Source organism: Ailuropoda melanoleuca, chromosome 16 (assembly GCF_002007445.2).
Source record: "Ailuropoda melanoleuca isolate Jingjing chromosome 16, ASM200744v2, whole genome shotgun sequence".
NCBI classification, from domain to species: Eukaryota; Metazoa; Chordata; class Mammalia; order Carnivora; family Ursidae; genus Ailuropoda; species Ailuropoda melanoleuca.
The window spans coordinates 9,714,608-9,730,155 of NC_048233.1; the positions used below are offsets into that span (position 1 = coordinate 9,714,608).

At 35.4% G+C, this 15,548-nt stretch overlaps 1 protein-coding gene across 1 annotated transcript; it reads left to right on the plus strand.

The window, feature by feature from the left end:
• The first annotated feature begins 4,289 nt into the window (after positions 1-4,289).
• Positions 4,290-15,103, plus strand: CLEC12A (C-type lectin domain family 12 member A). The gene is made up of 6 exons (XM_002925328.4): positions 4,290-4,524; positions 8,263-8,361; positions 8,630-8,818; positions 9,705-9,856; positions 10,899-11,005; positions 13,432-15,103. Exons 1-6 carry the CDS (start codon positions 4,434-4,436, stop codon positions 13,607-13,609), a joined length of 816 nt encoding a protein of 271 aa, XP_002925374.1. The 5' UTR covers positions 4,290-4,433; the 3' UTR covers positions 13,610-15,103.
• Positions 15,104-15,548: the final 445 nt, after the last annotated feature.

Genomic DNA, 15,548 nt, shown 5'->3' on the forward strand with positions numbered 1-15,548 from the left:
TCTGGCATTTGATAAAAAATTATGAGGCATCCTAAAAAAAAAAAAAAGACTACATGGCCAAACACCAACTGACAAGCCAAATTAAAACAAACAAACTGAGTTGCAAGTGCTTTCAGATACTGATAGTATTGGACAGGAAATTTGAAACAAAAATGGTTACTGTTTAAAGTAAAGAGAAAAAAAGTATAAAGAATTTCAGCAGCATGGAAATAATTCAAGAGTCAAATGAAAACTCTAGAACTGAAATAAATAATAACTGAAATTAAAAATAATTTAATTAAGGATTAAGCGAGACCAAGATGGAATCCGAGAAATAAAAGTGTTTAAAAAGGAAGGAGTAGGGGCACCTGGGTGGCTCAGTGGGTGGTATCTGCCTTCCACTCAGGTCATGATCTCTGTGTCCTGGGATCGAGCCCTGCATTGGGCTTCCTCCTCAGCAAGGAGTCTGGTTCTCTCTCTCCCTCTGCCCCTCCCCCACTGCTCGTTTTTTCTCTCTCTGTCTCTCTAAATAAAATCTTAAAAAAAAAAAAAAAAGGAAAAAGTAGCCACTGGCTTTAAATACTTCTAAGAAGGGAAAGCTAAGGAACTGCTATTGCTCCTGCATCCACAGTGCTGTCCCTTAGGAAATGCACCAGATAAACTACTCACTGGTAAGTTACGCTAATATATAAGAAATATTCAGTGGATATAGTGAAAATATAATCTTTGTTGAACTTAATGAGATCCATTCTGCTGTTTTGTTAAATGGAAGAGAAGAATTCAGTTTGGACTGGATTGATGAGACCCTAGCTGAAGGGATAAAGGGAGTAGGGAGGGGTGTGTGTGTGTGTGTGTGTGTGTGTGATAGTTGAGAAACAGGAGAAAGTGGAGTTTTTAAGAAATTTGGGACACTGACTCAGACACAGATTTGTCTTCATTACATTCAATGCATCAGACAGCACCATCAGTCATGGGTTTATAGGGCAAGTTATTAATCTCAGTGGTAGTTCTTGCAACATGCTTTTTCTGACAAAGAAATTAATTTCAAGACAAAGAAAGGGAGCCATGAATAACATCTTGGTGGACTTAATACATGGCCCACCATCCAAAAGCAGCTAGCTTAGTAGAACAGAGAAATGACTTGAATGCTTTTTTAAGATTTAATTGTGCTATAATCTGGGAGAAGGTCATTTAGGGGTTTGGAGAGCTCCCTAATAACCTATTCTATATGCTTTAAAACAGCATATATATGTCAGAATATGGTCAACTCCCAGGGTGCCTGGTTGGCTCAGTTGGTTAAGTGTCATGATCCTGGGGACTTGCTTTGGGCTCCTTGCTTGGTGGGAGCTTTCCCTTTCCCTCTGCTCCCCACCCCTCCATGCACTCTCTCTCTCTCATGCTCTGTCTAGAATAAATAACATCTTTTAAAAAATATGGTAAACTCCCTATATCCAGAATGTTATTGTCCGGATTGTCTGTGAAATTGCCTGTGAAAGCAGAAGTAGTTATTCTGTGTATTACACCAGAGAGCTCATGTAATGAATTTTTGCTGCTTGTTTCCCAAACTAAGTTGGTGTGTTTGGAAGTGCCAGACCCAAAAGTTGTAGTGTTTCTACCAGTAACACAATCATGGTTCTGTTAAATTGGAAATTGAGATAGGTCACTGTCGGTAATAGTGTTTCCTATGCCTCTAAAACAAGAGGTATAGTATTGTTCAAAGTGAAAGATTCAAATAGTAAATACAACTTGAGTTGTGCCTACACAGTGGGACAAGCAGGATAGATAGTAACTGAAGTGTTTCTTTGTTCCCCCATTCCCAAAAGAATAGGTCAGGTGAAAGCTGAGGTAGTCCTATATAAACAGGACTAAGAAGGACTCAAGTCCTATGAGATGGACGTGGGGGTCAAATTACGGTAAAGGTGCTGGAATAAGGTAAGGGAGATATGATATATATGGTATGAAAAGAAAGCTAGGATTCCAGTTTAGACCACATGTTTGGCTAAATGTGGAGATACTAGCAATGATTTTTTTGTAACTGAATTTTTCCACTTTCCTTCTACCCCACCCTGCTACCTTATATGCATTACATATGTGCTAGTTAATATTATAGGTTCTGTGATAGTGGATGTTATGTGCCAACATGACTGCACTAAGATGCCCAGATACCTGATTAGAACATTATTTCTGGGTGTGTCTATGAGGGTGTCTCCAGAAGAGATTAGCATTTGAATCAGTAGACTCAATAAAGAAGGTTGTCCTCACCATTCTAGGTGGACATAATGTAATTTATTAAGTTCCTGAATAGAACTAAAAAAGAGAGAGAGAGAGAGAGAGGAATGGCAAGTTCTCCCTCTTTCTCTCTGCTTGAGCTGAGATGTCCATATTCTCCTATACTTGGACATTAGAGCTGTTGGTTGTCAGGCTTTCAGACTCAGACAGAGACTTATATGATTAGCCTCCCTCTCCCCCACTCCCGTCCAACCTTCAATTCTCAGACCTTAGGACTCAGACAATTACACCATCAAATTTCTTGGTTCTTCAACTTTCAGATGGAAGACCATAGGACTTCGTGGCCTCCATAATCATGTAAGACAATTCTAATAATAATACGAAGAAAAACATATTTATATATACATATTCCAAAATAATGATTATTTTCATATATATATATTCTTTTCTTTTACATTTTTTTTGGTAATTTGAAACTATATTTTTAAATTTATTTTTTAATTATTATGTTCAATTAGCCAGCATATAGTACATCATTAGTTTTTGATGTAGTGTTCAATGATTCATTAGTTGTGTATAACACCCAGTGCTCATCATGTGCCTTCCTTAATACCCATCACCCGGTTACCCCATCCTCCCACCCCCCTCCCTTCTGTAACCCTCAGTTTGTTTACTGAGTCCAGAGTCTCTCATAGTTTGTCTCCCTCTCTGACTTCTTCCCAGTCAGTTTTCCCTTCCTTCCGCTGTGGTCCTCCACGCTATTCCTTATGTTCCACATGTGAGTGAAACCATATGATGATTGTCTTTCTCTGCTCGACTTATTTCACTCAGCATAATCCCCTCTAGTTTCAGCCACGTCAATGAAAATGGAGGGTATTAACCCTTTCTGATGGCTGAGTAATATTCCATTGTATATGTGAACCCATCTTTATCCATTCATCTGTTGAAGGGCATCTCAGCTCCTTCCATAGTTGGCTATTGTGGACATTGCTGCTATGAACATTGGGGTTCATGTGGCCCTTCTTTTCAGTACATCTGTATCTTTGGATATATATATTCCTTTGAGCCTATCCACATTGTACAAATTTTCCCTTTATTATTTTCGAACTCCCCCTTTAAAGTATATACTTGTTTTTTCTTTTTTGATCCTGATTGTGGCTCTCTTTTTTGAACTTGAGTATGTCACTGTGGTCTCTCAACTCTTCAATTATGTGACTGAAAATAGAAGATTTACCCATAAGAATTAGGAAGGAACTTATTCAAAAGCAACATTCCCAAGCTCCCACCTTCACTTTGTACACTTGATCAGTAAATGAATGGATCCCTGCCTCCTAAGAATGCTAAATGAACTTCATAAGAGCCTGGCTTGCATGACCCTTGAGGCTCATTTGCTTCTCCCTTTTGGTATACTTTAGCTGGGAGCTGGCTCAAAAATATTGAGGCAGTCTGAATAGAGACAGCAAGACTGATCTCAGCTTTCCTGGACTACAGAGCAATTTCTAGGGCCTTTGGTATACCCACCTCGGCCGTCAGTATGCATTACTCCCTGATGCGGCCCCTGGGTGCCAGACCCCTTAATGTGTTTCTTGCTACTAGATAAATTAGATGTTCCCTAACTCCTCTTAGGTTAACTTATCCCTAAGTAACAAAGTTACAGAGTGGGTCTTATCCTCTGCCTCTCCCTAGGAGTGCTGTGGATACGTACAGTCCCAGCAAAGGCAAATCTTCTCTATCAGGACCTTTGCCGTGACACATACAGAACGTTTGTGCCAGGCCGTTGCTGTAGAAGAGTGAATGTTTGGGGATTGTGTCCTTCTGTTCTTTCTCTGCTTGCAGGTTTTCTCCAATAAATTCTATGTTACAACTGCACGTGCATTGCTAGCGATCTGTGCCCCCTTGCACGGCACTAACCAAAACGATTTGTTTTTTTTAAACTACTGTCTGTAGTTGGGAGATATGGAGAAATGACAAAAAGGAAGAGGTAAGAGGAAGAAAGACTTTCAGTCTTGCAGCTGTGTCTATACTTATCTGAGGTCTCTGATAGGCTACAGCTCCTCCACACAGGATTGGGACAGTGAATAGAGAAGTTAAAGCTTATACATTTAAGCTTCGGTGTATAAACAGAAGTCTAAAATCACAATTCCTGTTTAACATTCAACTCTGTTAGCTCACCTTCATCTTTTTTTTTTTTAATAGTTTGTTGGACTTTCTTTTCATAGCCATCAATGTCTGAAGAAGTTATGTATGCAGACCTAAAATTTCAGGACTCCAGTAAAGGGGAAAATATCCATGAGTTTGACACAGTTGGGATAAAAGGTAAGATTTTGAGCTTTGGATATGTTGTAAGCTGAGTCTCATTTGACTTTTTGAAATCTCTGTGCTCTCACATATAAAATGGAGATAACAAGGCCTGTTTCATTATGAGCTTGAAGCCATAATTTAGTGTATGCTGCTTGTGCCACTTTGGAAAAGGTCAACATATTTAATGATTATTTTGTGATAGATAAAGATGAGAAATACACCAATAAAATGTTTTTTTATTAGCCAGGATTTCACTAATCATTTTTTGTTTATTCATTTAATCCAGTAGGTATTTCTTTAATATTTAAAATTGACCATACTTTTCAGTTCTGGGTACCACAAATAAAAATGTGAGGATATCAAAAAGAATGACAACAATAAGTAAGTTTGAGAATATTTTTCAGAAAGGGATATTAGAAGGAATTAAAGTTCTGTTACTTTTAAGCTGCTCAATTTGGCCAATTTGACCATTACCATCAAACAAATTAAATTTTGTTCAAGGAAAGATACTAAGCAAATCTCTGTAGGCATATGTGACTAAATGGAAGAATATGAACTTAAAACTAATGGTGAAGAACTTTATTTTAATATTAAACTATAACTAGAGATAAAGAGTGAGATAATAATATTCAGACCTATAAATGGGAATTTTGTGAATGAATGCGTTACTGTACTGTTAGACATATATTCATTCACTTACATAAAATCAGATTATATCACTTCTCTTTAGCTTGCTGTTAGGTCTATTCACTCTTTAAATGATTAGAAAATAATACCTCAGGGAATATTATGGTTGAATGGGGATACAACTCTTTATCATAAATCTTTAGTTAATCTAGTACCTATATTTTGAACTAAATTTACTCATCTTAAATATGGCATTTAAGAAGTGACTGCTTGGTTGAACTGTTGAGGAGAACTTAATAGTTTGATACTTTTTTTAAAAATGAATCTTGCAGTCATATGACGGGATTAATGTTTCTCATTATTTAGAAAAGGAAAAAATAATGTTTATCGGAAGCTACAAAACGCTTAGATACATACACACACCATAATTCCCATATGTTGAGCTAGATATAGGGAAGAAAGAATGAGAGAGAGAGGGAAAGGAAGAGAGAGAGAGGGAAAGGAAGAGAGGGCGAAAGGGTGGGAGGGAGGAAGGGAGGAAGGAGAAAAGTAAAGAAAGAAATGAAGTGCGTGTGTGTGTGTATGTGTGTGCGTGCATGGGTAACAGAGACAAAGACAAATGAGAGAGACAGAACTTTAAAAAAATGTCATTTAATATTCTACCAAGTCAAGCATATATTACCCCCAAATTTCTCCTATTTTTTTTTTTTTGGAGGTTAAGTTAAATGAAAAGACACATAAAGGACAAAAGGAAGAAAAGAGGTAAAGAAATATTCGAAGATATAACATTCAAAACCACACTATAACTGACAGTTTGTATTTTTTAAAAAGTTTTCCTCTCAAACTGTTTCCTTTCCCAAATCATCTTCATCTTGTTAAATACAAATATAAATACATATTTAATACAATCACCAAGTATTTGCTCTATTTCAGCACTGTTCTAATTGTATTACCAATATCAATTCACTTAATCTCTGATATTTTGTGGCTTTCTTTTTTAACCAATGCAGAAACTAAGACACAGAGAGGTTAAGGGACTTGGACAAGGCCACACATGATAAGCAGCAGATCCAGCATTCAAGCCCAGGCATACTAGCCCTAGGAATGCTGTGGCTTTTTTTTGTTTGTTTTAATCGCTATGCTATACTGCCTACAAGTGTATATATTTATTATCCACCACCTTTATCAAATAAAAGATCTGTCATAAATATTTCAGAAATTTGTACTATAGATTCTAACTTCAAAATGTATTCTTAATCAATTCACAGGTCATCACATCCTCTAACCCTAGTAAACTACTGGTCTCTCTCTCACATGGCCTACTACAATAGTTTTCTTGCTATTCTCCCTGCTTCTAACACTGCAGCCCTACAATTAATTCATTGTCCATATGCAGTAATAGTGATCTTTCCAGAAAACAACAGTAACAGCTCAATTATTTTCCTGTCTTCATTAAACCCTTCCAGTGGTTTTCCAAAGAACTCCAATTCACTTGCTCTGGCTTAATAAAGCCTGTAGATAATCTGTCTCCTGCCTTCTTTTTGACCTCCTCGAACATCATTCCTCACTTTGGCCACAGTTCTTCAGCCACTGAATTTTTTTCTGTTTTTCAAACAGGTAAAGATCTTTCCCAAATTAGGTCCTTTGAACTAGATACTCTTGCTGCCGTTCTTCCCACTGATTTTGCAGGCTCATTTGCATTGGCCATAAGATCAGAACTACAGGCTTTCCATAATAGAACTGTTTCAAATCTGTGCATACCATAGTACAATTTAAGATCCCTGTCATTTATCTATCATCTATCCATTTATTTTCTCTCACGATTAAAATGTATTTTTTTATGAGAGCAAGAACTTATATATCTCGCTCACTTGTGTATTGTGAGCACCCAAAATAATGTCTAATGTATAGAAGGTATTGAAAAGATAACTTTTGTCTAACTGAATGCATAAATAAATGAGAACATAATTCTTAGGAAGATAGTACTTGAAGTCATACTTCTAACCTTCGGTAAGATCTTGATTATATAGTTCTTTCACTACTAACTATTGTTCAAAGTCTAAAAGGTTGTTTTACATTTTACTTTCAATTCTCTCTATATTTTACAATATTCTTATATCACCAACTAAGAGATGTAAGACACAGATCAGAAGTATGATGTTATCATGTTATTCCTGAATTATATTTTTTGAAATATCTAGTATCCACATATACAGATGATGATAATTTAAATCAGGTACTGATTTAATAATAATTAATTTATAATAAAAAGTTTATAATTCCTGGGTTTTTTAAAATAGGAAAATGGGACTTTAGTGTTTAGCAAAACAGAAATGCCCAACAGAAGTTTGTTGCTAAAAATATGAAGAAATCCTGATGAGGAAATGATGTTTCTGGTCTAAGGTCTGGCTGGTGGGAGGACACAAGGAGACATTACAAGAGACACCGTATCATTTATGTTCCACAGCCAAACTCTCAGGATCTGTGGGGAAGGACATGAGTAACCGAAATTATTTTCTTTGACACTCGCAGTTGTCCCTTCAAGGAAGGAATACTCTGACCTATTAGCTGCCAGCCACCCATTGCCCCAGTTTGTACAGAAAAGATATATCGTATCCAGATTGATTGGTTTTCTCAGTTCTCCTTTTCAAAACCCATTTTTGCCTCTTTGTTTCTTTTTTTTAATTATAATAATATTTTTTTATTATATTATGTGAGTCACCATACAGTACATCCCTGGTTTTTGATGTAAAGTTCGATGATCCATTAATTGCGTGTAACACCCAGTGCACCATGCAATATGTGCCCTCCTTACTACCCATCACCAGCCTATCCCATTCCCCCACCCCTCTCCCCTCTGAAGCCCTCAGTTTGTTTCTTGATTCAGTCTCCACTTAACAACATTTCCTGTGAGAATGAGTTTGCATGTAAAACAACTAACAAAATGTTTTTTACTTATTCTTTAAAAAATGTATTTTAAAATGTCCTTGAATTTTCTAGCAAAACACATTTCTTTACCAGATACATGTTAGGAAAGAAATAAAGGCAAAATGAATGAATGAATGAATGATTCAAATTAAGATGTATACCATTTTCAGGCCTGCCTGCTAATTTTGCTTTCCACAGCACCACCTGCTCCTTCCCATGGATGGCGTCAGAGAGCCTTGGCCCTGACTTTTCTATGCCTTCTGCTGCTGATTGGACTAGGAGTCTTAGGAATCATGTGTATGTATTACCCATGTTTTGATTGAAAGGGAAAACACCTAGAATTACATGAGTTTTAGAAGAAAGTTTATTCTTGAATTGAAGCTTTGGAATGATTATAGGTGATATAACCCAAAAGGTATTAATAACTAGATATTTAAACATGGTAATCTGTTTTTCTCACTCCTTCCCTAGACCTTTAATGTTTGTAATACTAGTTGAGCAGAAAGGAGATAATGGTTGGGTTGAGGGATTAAAATTTTTTATCATTTCTTTTTTTTATCTGGAGTTTACACAACTTTGAAGATAGAAATGGGAAAATTGAATAAACTACAAAATTTCAAAGAAGAACTTCAGAGAAATGTTTCTCTACAACTGATACATAACATGAATAGTTCCAAGATGATCAGGGACCTGTCAATCACACTGCAAGAAATAGCCACCAAATTATGTCATGAGCTCTATAAAAGAGAACCAGGTAACCCAATAGTCCTCTCTAAGCTATTTATTAGACAATGAATAAAACCTAGGAGTCATTTGAAAATCATTCATCAATAGCTAGCAGCCTTTTCCTAGAATGCCGTTATTTGGAGAAAGGAATTAAATGTGGTTGACAGAGGACTCACTGATATTTCTGTGCAGTTAGAAGTTTCTCTAATCTGACATTTACTACTGTTATTTTGGAAACTGAGGTCAATAGAAGATAAGGAGGAGAGGATAGGTCACCACTTTGCACCCTTTTTAAAGGATAAAAAGAGAAGATAGGTCACCTCTTTCTAGGAGACCTTGTTCCTACATTTCAGTCAATGTTTGATTAGAGTCAATAGAAAAGAAATAGTTAGGCCGTGACTTTGGAATTAGGAGGAATTGGTTTTTTAAATATCTCTAGCAGTTTCTATAGCTATTATAACTAAAACATGTTCTTTGTACTCTTTATAACTCTCCCAAATATTCAATGTCAGGCAGCCAGAAATGCCATAGTCAGAGAAGGCAACTGACATAGGTTTGGAGGGTTGATTCTTACCACACGATGTTTTTGTGATTAGCCTTTATTGCCATGTAGTCGTATAAAAAATGAAAAAGAGAGAGAAATAAGTTAGTTAATCATTATTCAGGACTCCTGAGGTAAGAAAACACACTGGAATACACTGGACATTTAATTCAAAGTGTGTTGTTTAGATTATGTTTTGGACATATTGTGGTGGTATATAGGGACCTGGAACACAGGATGCATTTTCTTCACCTTTCACGTAAAAAGAAGAAAGACAAGTAAATTTAGTTAGCTTAATATAGAGGACAATGGGAATAATAAGAATAATGAAGATTATCAACACAAACCAAATTAAACTACATTCTTCTTCCAGAGCACAAATGTAAACCTTGTCCAAAGACATGGATGTGGCATGAGGACAACTGTTACATACTAATTGACAATTATGAAACATGGCAAGAGAGTGTCATGTTCTGTTCTGCTCAAAATGCCAGTCTGCTGACGATTAAGAACAAAAGCGTATTGGTAAGGTCCCGTGGATCTCTGCCTGTGAGGAAGGAAGTCACTTTTCCCATCATAGAATAGAGAGGAGTGAGGCATGGTGGGGAAGATTTGTACTAATCCAGGCATGAGCTTATTTTAGTTAGGGTATGAGGTGACTGAGACTTAGTACATTTATTGTATGGCATGATAGCCAAAGTGTCATCCAAAATCTTAGCTTAGGCCCTTAATGTCCCTGGACTCTCAGAGGTTGGGCAGATGGGTAGACATGGGGTACCCAGAATCTTTAGGGCTGTGAGCATTTCCAAACTTAGAACACTATTTCTGAGAATTCATCTAAAAGCAGATCTGGAAATAATACCTGAGGGTTACGAATCCTGTAAAAACTATATAGGAGAAGTTTCTTTGTTTCTACCATTTTGTCTTTTTTTAACTAGGAGAAAAAGCCAACATATACTAGAATAAAAACATAGGTTAGATAAAATATGTTAAAAAGTTAGAATTAAGATGGGATATCAAAGGCAAGTGCCAAGCAGATATATTATACTGACTCCTTGGGTCCCAGGAAAATGAGTTCTTTAGAAGATTTATTTATGTGTATATATGTATTTATTTATTTTCTTCTTTCTAATATTTAAGTAGCATCTCCATATTTTACTTATTTATTACTCTTCATTTCTGGTCTCTCAGACCACTATATAACTTGTGTATATAGTAATTAACCACCTCCTTTGCTCCTGGACGGACTACTGCTGGATTCTTGAATCTTGAAGTTGGTGACCTTCATTGGCCCTAACTTAAAGTAATGCATGGATGAGTAGATACTTTTCCTTGTGAAACAGTAACTGATAAATTACTGTTGGAGGAAATCTTACAGTAAGGAGCACTTTGTTTTGATTTTTTTTCTAATGGCATCAAAAAGTAGTAGTGTAATGTCAAAAATGTTACCTTAAAACAGCAATTTGTAAGAAATTATGTTGTGAAGTAATGTACAGAAATGGGAGACAGTTATTATTTTTTTGGGGGGGGAGACAATTATTTTTTTAAACATCTCTATTTCTTGTAGGAATTTATAAAATCCAAGAGGTTACGTAACTACTGGCTGGGATTAACTACCGGAAAATATCCAACAAATTACCAGAGACTGGATGAAACAATTTTCTCCTCCAACTGGTAAGTCTTTGTTCTTATTGCATTTTTCTGGTTGGTTTGAGTAAAGATGTTTTCCCCAGGAGCAGTATTGATTACAATTAAAACCAGCTTCAACTGAAATTGCTCCCTTAAGTAACTCTTTTCCATCAGGCTTCTTCAATGTCTAATAATGCAAAAAAAACTGCCACAAATGTCTTCTCATTATCTTGACAAGTCACTAATGAATTTCTTTCTAGTAGCCAAATAAGGGCGATTTCTGTGAGACTTTTCTCTCAGAAAATTATAGAAGCCAACAAAATTCACTGGGTTCTAACAGTGTGCTTAAAACTTTAAGTTCTGGGATTTAAAGATGAATGAAAGATTGATTCTTCTCTTTGTTACTTATTGATTGTATGTGCAGACTAGTTAAACAATTCTACATATAAAAGGAATATAATGTGATAAATCCTTCAGTAAAAATACATGAAATAACCAAAGATAAAGTTTAGCTGTGAAATTTGTGTTGTAACTGTTATTTGAAATGGCCATTTTGAATAAAAAATTTAGAGATAGACTAGAACATTTTTCAGTAAAGAGAATAATTGAGCAAGGGCATGGTATATTGCACATATGGTACACATAAAACAATTTGTTGTGTAATATATTAAGAAATACGGTTATAAATATACCATTACAAATAGATTCATATGTTATATATGTGCCATCTGACATAGGGGGAGAGCAGACAGGCAAGAAGTACATCAACATAATGCCAAAATTCCATTTGTTTTTTATAATCCCTTAAATTTGGGAAGCAGACAGGATTAGACTAAAGAAAGTAACCGGAGGCTCAACCTGCCCTCAAATTTACACATCTTTGTTGGTTGAGGACGCACAAGCAAGAGTGAATGCAGGACAGTCATGTGGGGGTCCAGCCACACTAAATCTAAACCCTGAGATTCCGGCACACTCCCCACTGCGGGCAAGAAGCAAATAAAAATGTTGATTGTTTTGTTTTGCTTGCATTTTCCTTCAAACAGAAAGAGTAGATGTAAGAATATGGGTCCAAAAGACAAGGCAGCTTTGTCTTTGGCAGTTTACACCGATGGGACAGAATAGGGGATAATATGTATACAAATGGAGGACAAAAGGAGGTGTATTTTAAAGATCTCATTTGAAGTGAAGGGACTAGAGGTAAGGGTAGTGCATGCATCATGGAGAGTACAGATGGAATCTTGTTTTGAAAAAGTAGAATTTCTGGGGCACCTGGGTGGCTCAGTTGGTTAAGTGTCTGCTTTCGGTTCAGGTCCTGATCCCAGAGTCCTGGGATTGAGCCTTGTTATCAGGCTCCCTGCTCAGTGGGGAGCCTGCTTCTCCCTCTCCCCCCCCCTTGTGCTCTCTAGCTCTCTGTCAAATAAATAAATAAAATCTTTAAAAAAGAAAGGAAGAGAAAGAAAGAAAGAGAGAGAAAGAAAGAAGAAAAGAGAAAGAAAGAAAGAAAGAAAGAAAGAAAGAAAGAAAGAAGAAAGAAAGAAAGTTGAATTTCCATGTGTTTATTTGTAATTATTGCTAATGGGAAGGTAATCTATGGTGGAATAGAAAACACAGTATATATTTCAAATTATTAAGAAATAATACCAAAATAAAAAGTATATAATACTATATATAATATATATAATACATTATATATGTGTATAATATATAATTATATATGTATTTCCTTTTGTTTTTTATTCTTAATGTTATTTTGGGATTTTTTTCTCAAAAAGTGCTGTGATCAATGACATCTGTATTACATCACTTCAAATAGGAAATTTAACTTTTGAAAATTTAATTGATAAACTTATTTATTAATGATCATTATTTATTGACCAAAATATTTAATACATTTTTCCCAAAAGATAATATTTTCAATTTATAAGTTTGTCTTTGATGCCTAGTCCCTGCTCAGTAATCTTGTTTTAGGAGCTGGTAATCATTCAGGACTTCAGAATAAAATGTCTGAAAAATGGCTAGAGGGAAATGTTACTTGGAGATGATGTCGAACTGAAGGTATCATACATTAGGTTAATTCCTGGCTTGGGTGATTATGAAAAGTACTTGAAGAGATTGTGTCAAAGATTTACTACACAGGCCAGACTAGAGAATTTAATAGAATTGTATTATTCTAAATCATATTAAGTATTGGGGAAGGGAGGTGATACATCTGGAAGTAAAGGACAGCAAATAGTCAGGATGTAAGAAACAGTGGAAAAGGCAGTTTGAAGTAAGGCAGTGTTTGATACTGCATATTTGTAGATAAATATAAGTAACTAGGACACTCTTGATACTCCAAATAATAATTAGAATTTATTTTAGACAATGCAGACCCAGGAGCAATGATATATTGGAAAACTATTTTTTTTTCTCCTGGGGATGTGTTTCAAATGTTTGACTTGCTAAGTGTAATTCTTTATTTTCTCTTTCAGGCTTCTAAGAAACAGAAATGATGTAAATGATAGGACGTATTGTGGCTATGTAGACTCAATGTATGTTTACTATACAGACTGTACTTCCAAAATGAGTTTTATGTGCGAGAAGCTGGCTAATCCAGTGAAGATTGAAAGCACACTAATGAGTGAAATACCAGATGGAAAATACAGTTAGTGCAAGTATTTCTCTATTACCCTGCTATTAAGAAAACTTTAGGGACATACATCTTGTGGACCACACAAAGGGAATAAAGATGCTATGAGACTAAATCTCTGTCTGTCTCCTAACAATGTACATTTTTAAATTTTCTTCTTTCTTTCTTCTCATTTGCTGAGTGAAAGGAACCCAAAGGCATACCTTATCATCCAGATACAGTCCAGATACTGTTGAACATAAATGCAGTGCGTTGGGTGAACAAACAGAAAACTGAAGCTAACTTTTCCGGCTTTTCCAGGAATAAACAAAGAAAATACTAACCTTATAGAACACCAGGGAAAATGAAATCTAGGAATATGTAGAAAGGATAATACATCACAACCAATTGGGATTTATTCTAGTAATACAAATTGTTCTGCATTTTAGAAAAAAAGTAAGACAGAGAAAAATCTATTATTATTTTAATAGATGTAGAAAAGCCTTTGATAAAATTTAACTGCTAATCTCTAAGAAAACTAGAAGCAGAATTTTTCCCTAATCTGATAAACATTGATTGATATTAAATAAGAGAAAGAAAACAAAGAAAAACTAACAACAACAACAAACTCTAAACCTAACATCATGCTTTTGGTAAAAAAATGAATATTTATTCTTTTGAGCTCGGAACAAGATCAGAATGGTCTTTATCAATTATTTTATTCAGTAACCTCTACTGTCTATTAGAGAGGTCCTAGAAGTAAAATAAGGCAAGATAAATAAATTTAAAAATATAAAAAATGAGAAAGGAAGAAATAAGACATTTTTATTTGTAGCTGATGTAATTGTGTGTGTATATATATTCTCTATATAAATAATATAAATTATTAGAATAAATATTTTATCAAGGTTATTGAATAAAGTCTCAAAATATCTTAATGTTAAACATCAATTATATTTCTGAAGGTTAGCAGTAAACAAAAATTTAAAAAAGCAATACCATTTATAAGAACATCCAAAAATAAAATAGTAATAAATGTAATAAAATTCGAAAAACTTTCTGCCCAATCTTGCTTCCTTCTGCTCCCTTGTGCAGGTGGTAACACCACGAATGCTCCCTAATAAGCCCCCAGCACATAATCTTGATTTCAGAATCTGCTTCCTGGGAAACCAAGGCTGCAAGTGTTGCTGACAAAATAGAAAACCTTAATAAGTGGAGAGCTAACCATATACTTGAATTAGAATACTCTATATTCTTGGGATATAAAGTCTCCCAAATCTACCTACAGAGTGAATACAATCCCTGAATACATCAGATAGATTTTTTTTTTGAAAAATGACATGCTAATTCTAAAATTAACATAGAAATGCATAGGATTTAGAATAGCCAAGACAACACTGGAAAGAAGAATGTTTGGGGAAATTACAGTACTGAATATCAAGATTTACTTTAAAGCTGTAATCATAAAAACACTTTGATTTCGTACCAGAATAGTTATACATCCATAGGACCAGATGTAGTCCAAAAAAAAAAAATTAAATAGACGCATACAATTGCCTTTTTTATGTATTAAAAAAAAATTGTCACTGCCGTTAGAGGTAGAAAGTGATGGTCTTTTCAATAGATGGAGCTGATTCGATTGGATATCCGCATGGAAATAAGCAAAACTTCATATCTACCCTATATCATACATAAATATTAATTTAAAATGGATCATAGAGCTAATTATGAGAATTCAAAATATAAAGCTTCTAGTTAGGGGCACCTGGGTGGCTCAGTCAGTTAAGCATCCAACTTGCAGTTTTGGCTCAGGTCATGCTCTTAGGGTTGTGGGATCCAGCCCCACAAGGAGCCCCATGTAGGGCCACCTGTAACTCCTCTAGGGCTCCGAGCCCAGCAGGGAGTCTACTTGGGATTCTCTCTCTCCCTTTGCCTCTCCTCCCACTCGTTCTCTCTATCAGAGAGAGAAAGAGAGAGAGA

Bases quoted from the DNA above. Each gene is read 5' to 3' on its own strand.
- CLEC12A (XM_002925328.4), top strand. From the start codon at position 4,434: ATGTCTGAAGAAGTTATGTATGCAGACCTAAAATTTCAGGACTCCAGT. The intron at 4,525-8,262 runs GTAAGATTTTGA...TGCTTTCCACAG, and splicing joins TGACACAGTTGGGATAAAAG to CACCACCTGCTCCTTCCCAT. The intron at 8,819-9,704 runs GTAACCCAATAG...TTCTTCTTCCAG, and splicing joins GCTCTATAAAAGAGAACCAG to AGCACAAATGTAAACCTTGT.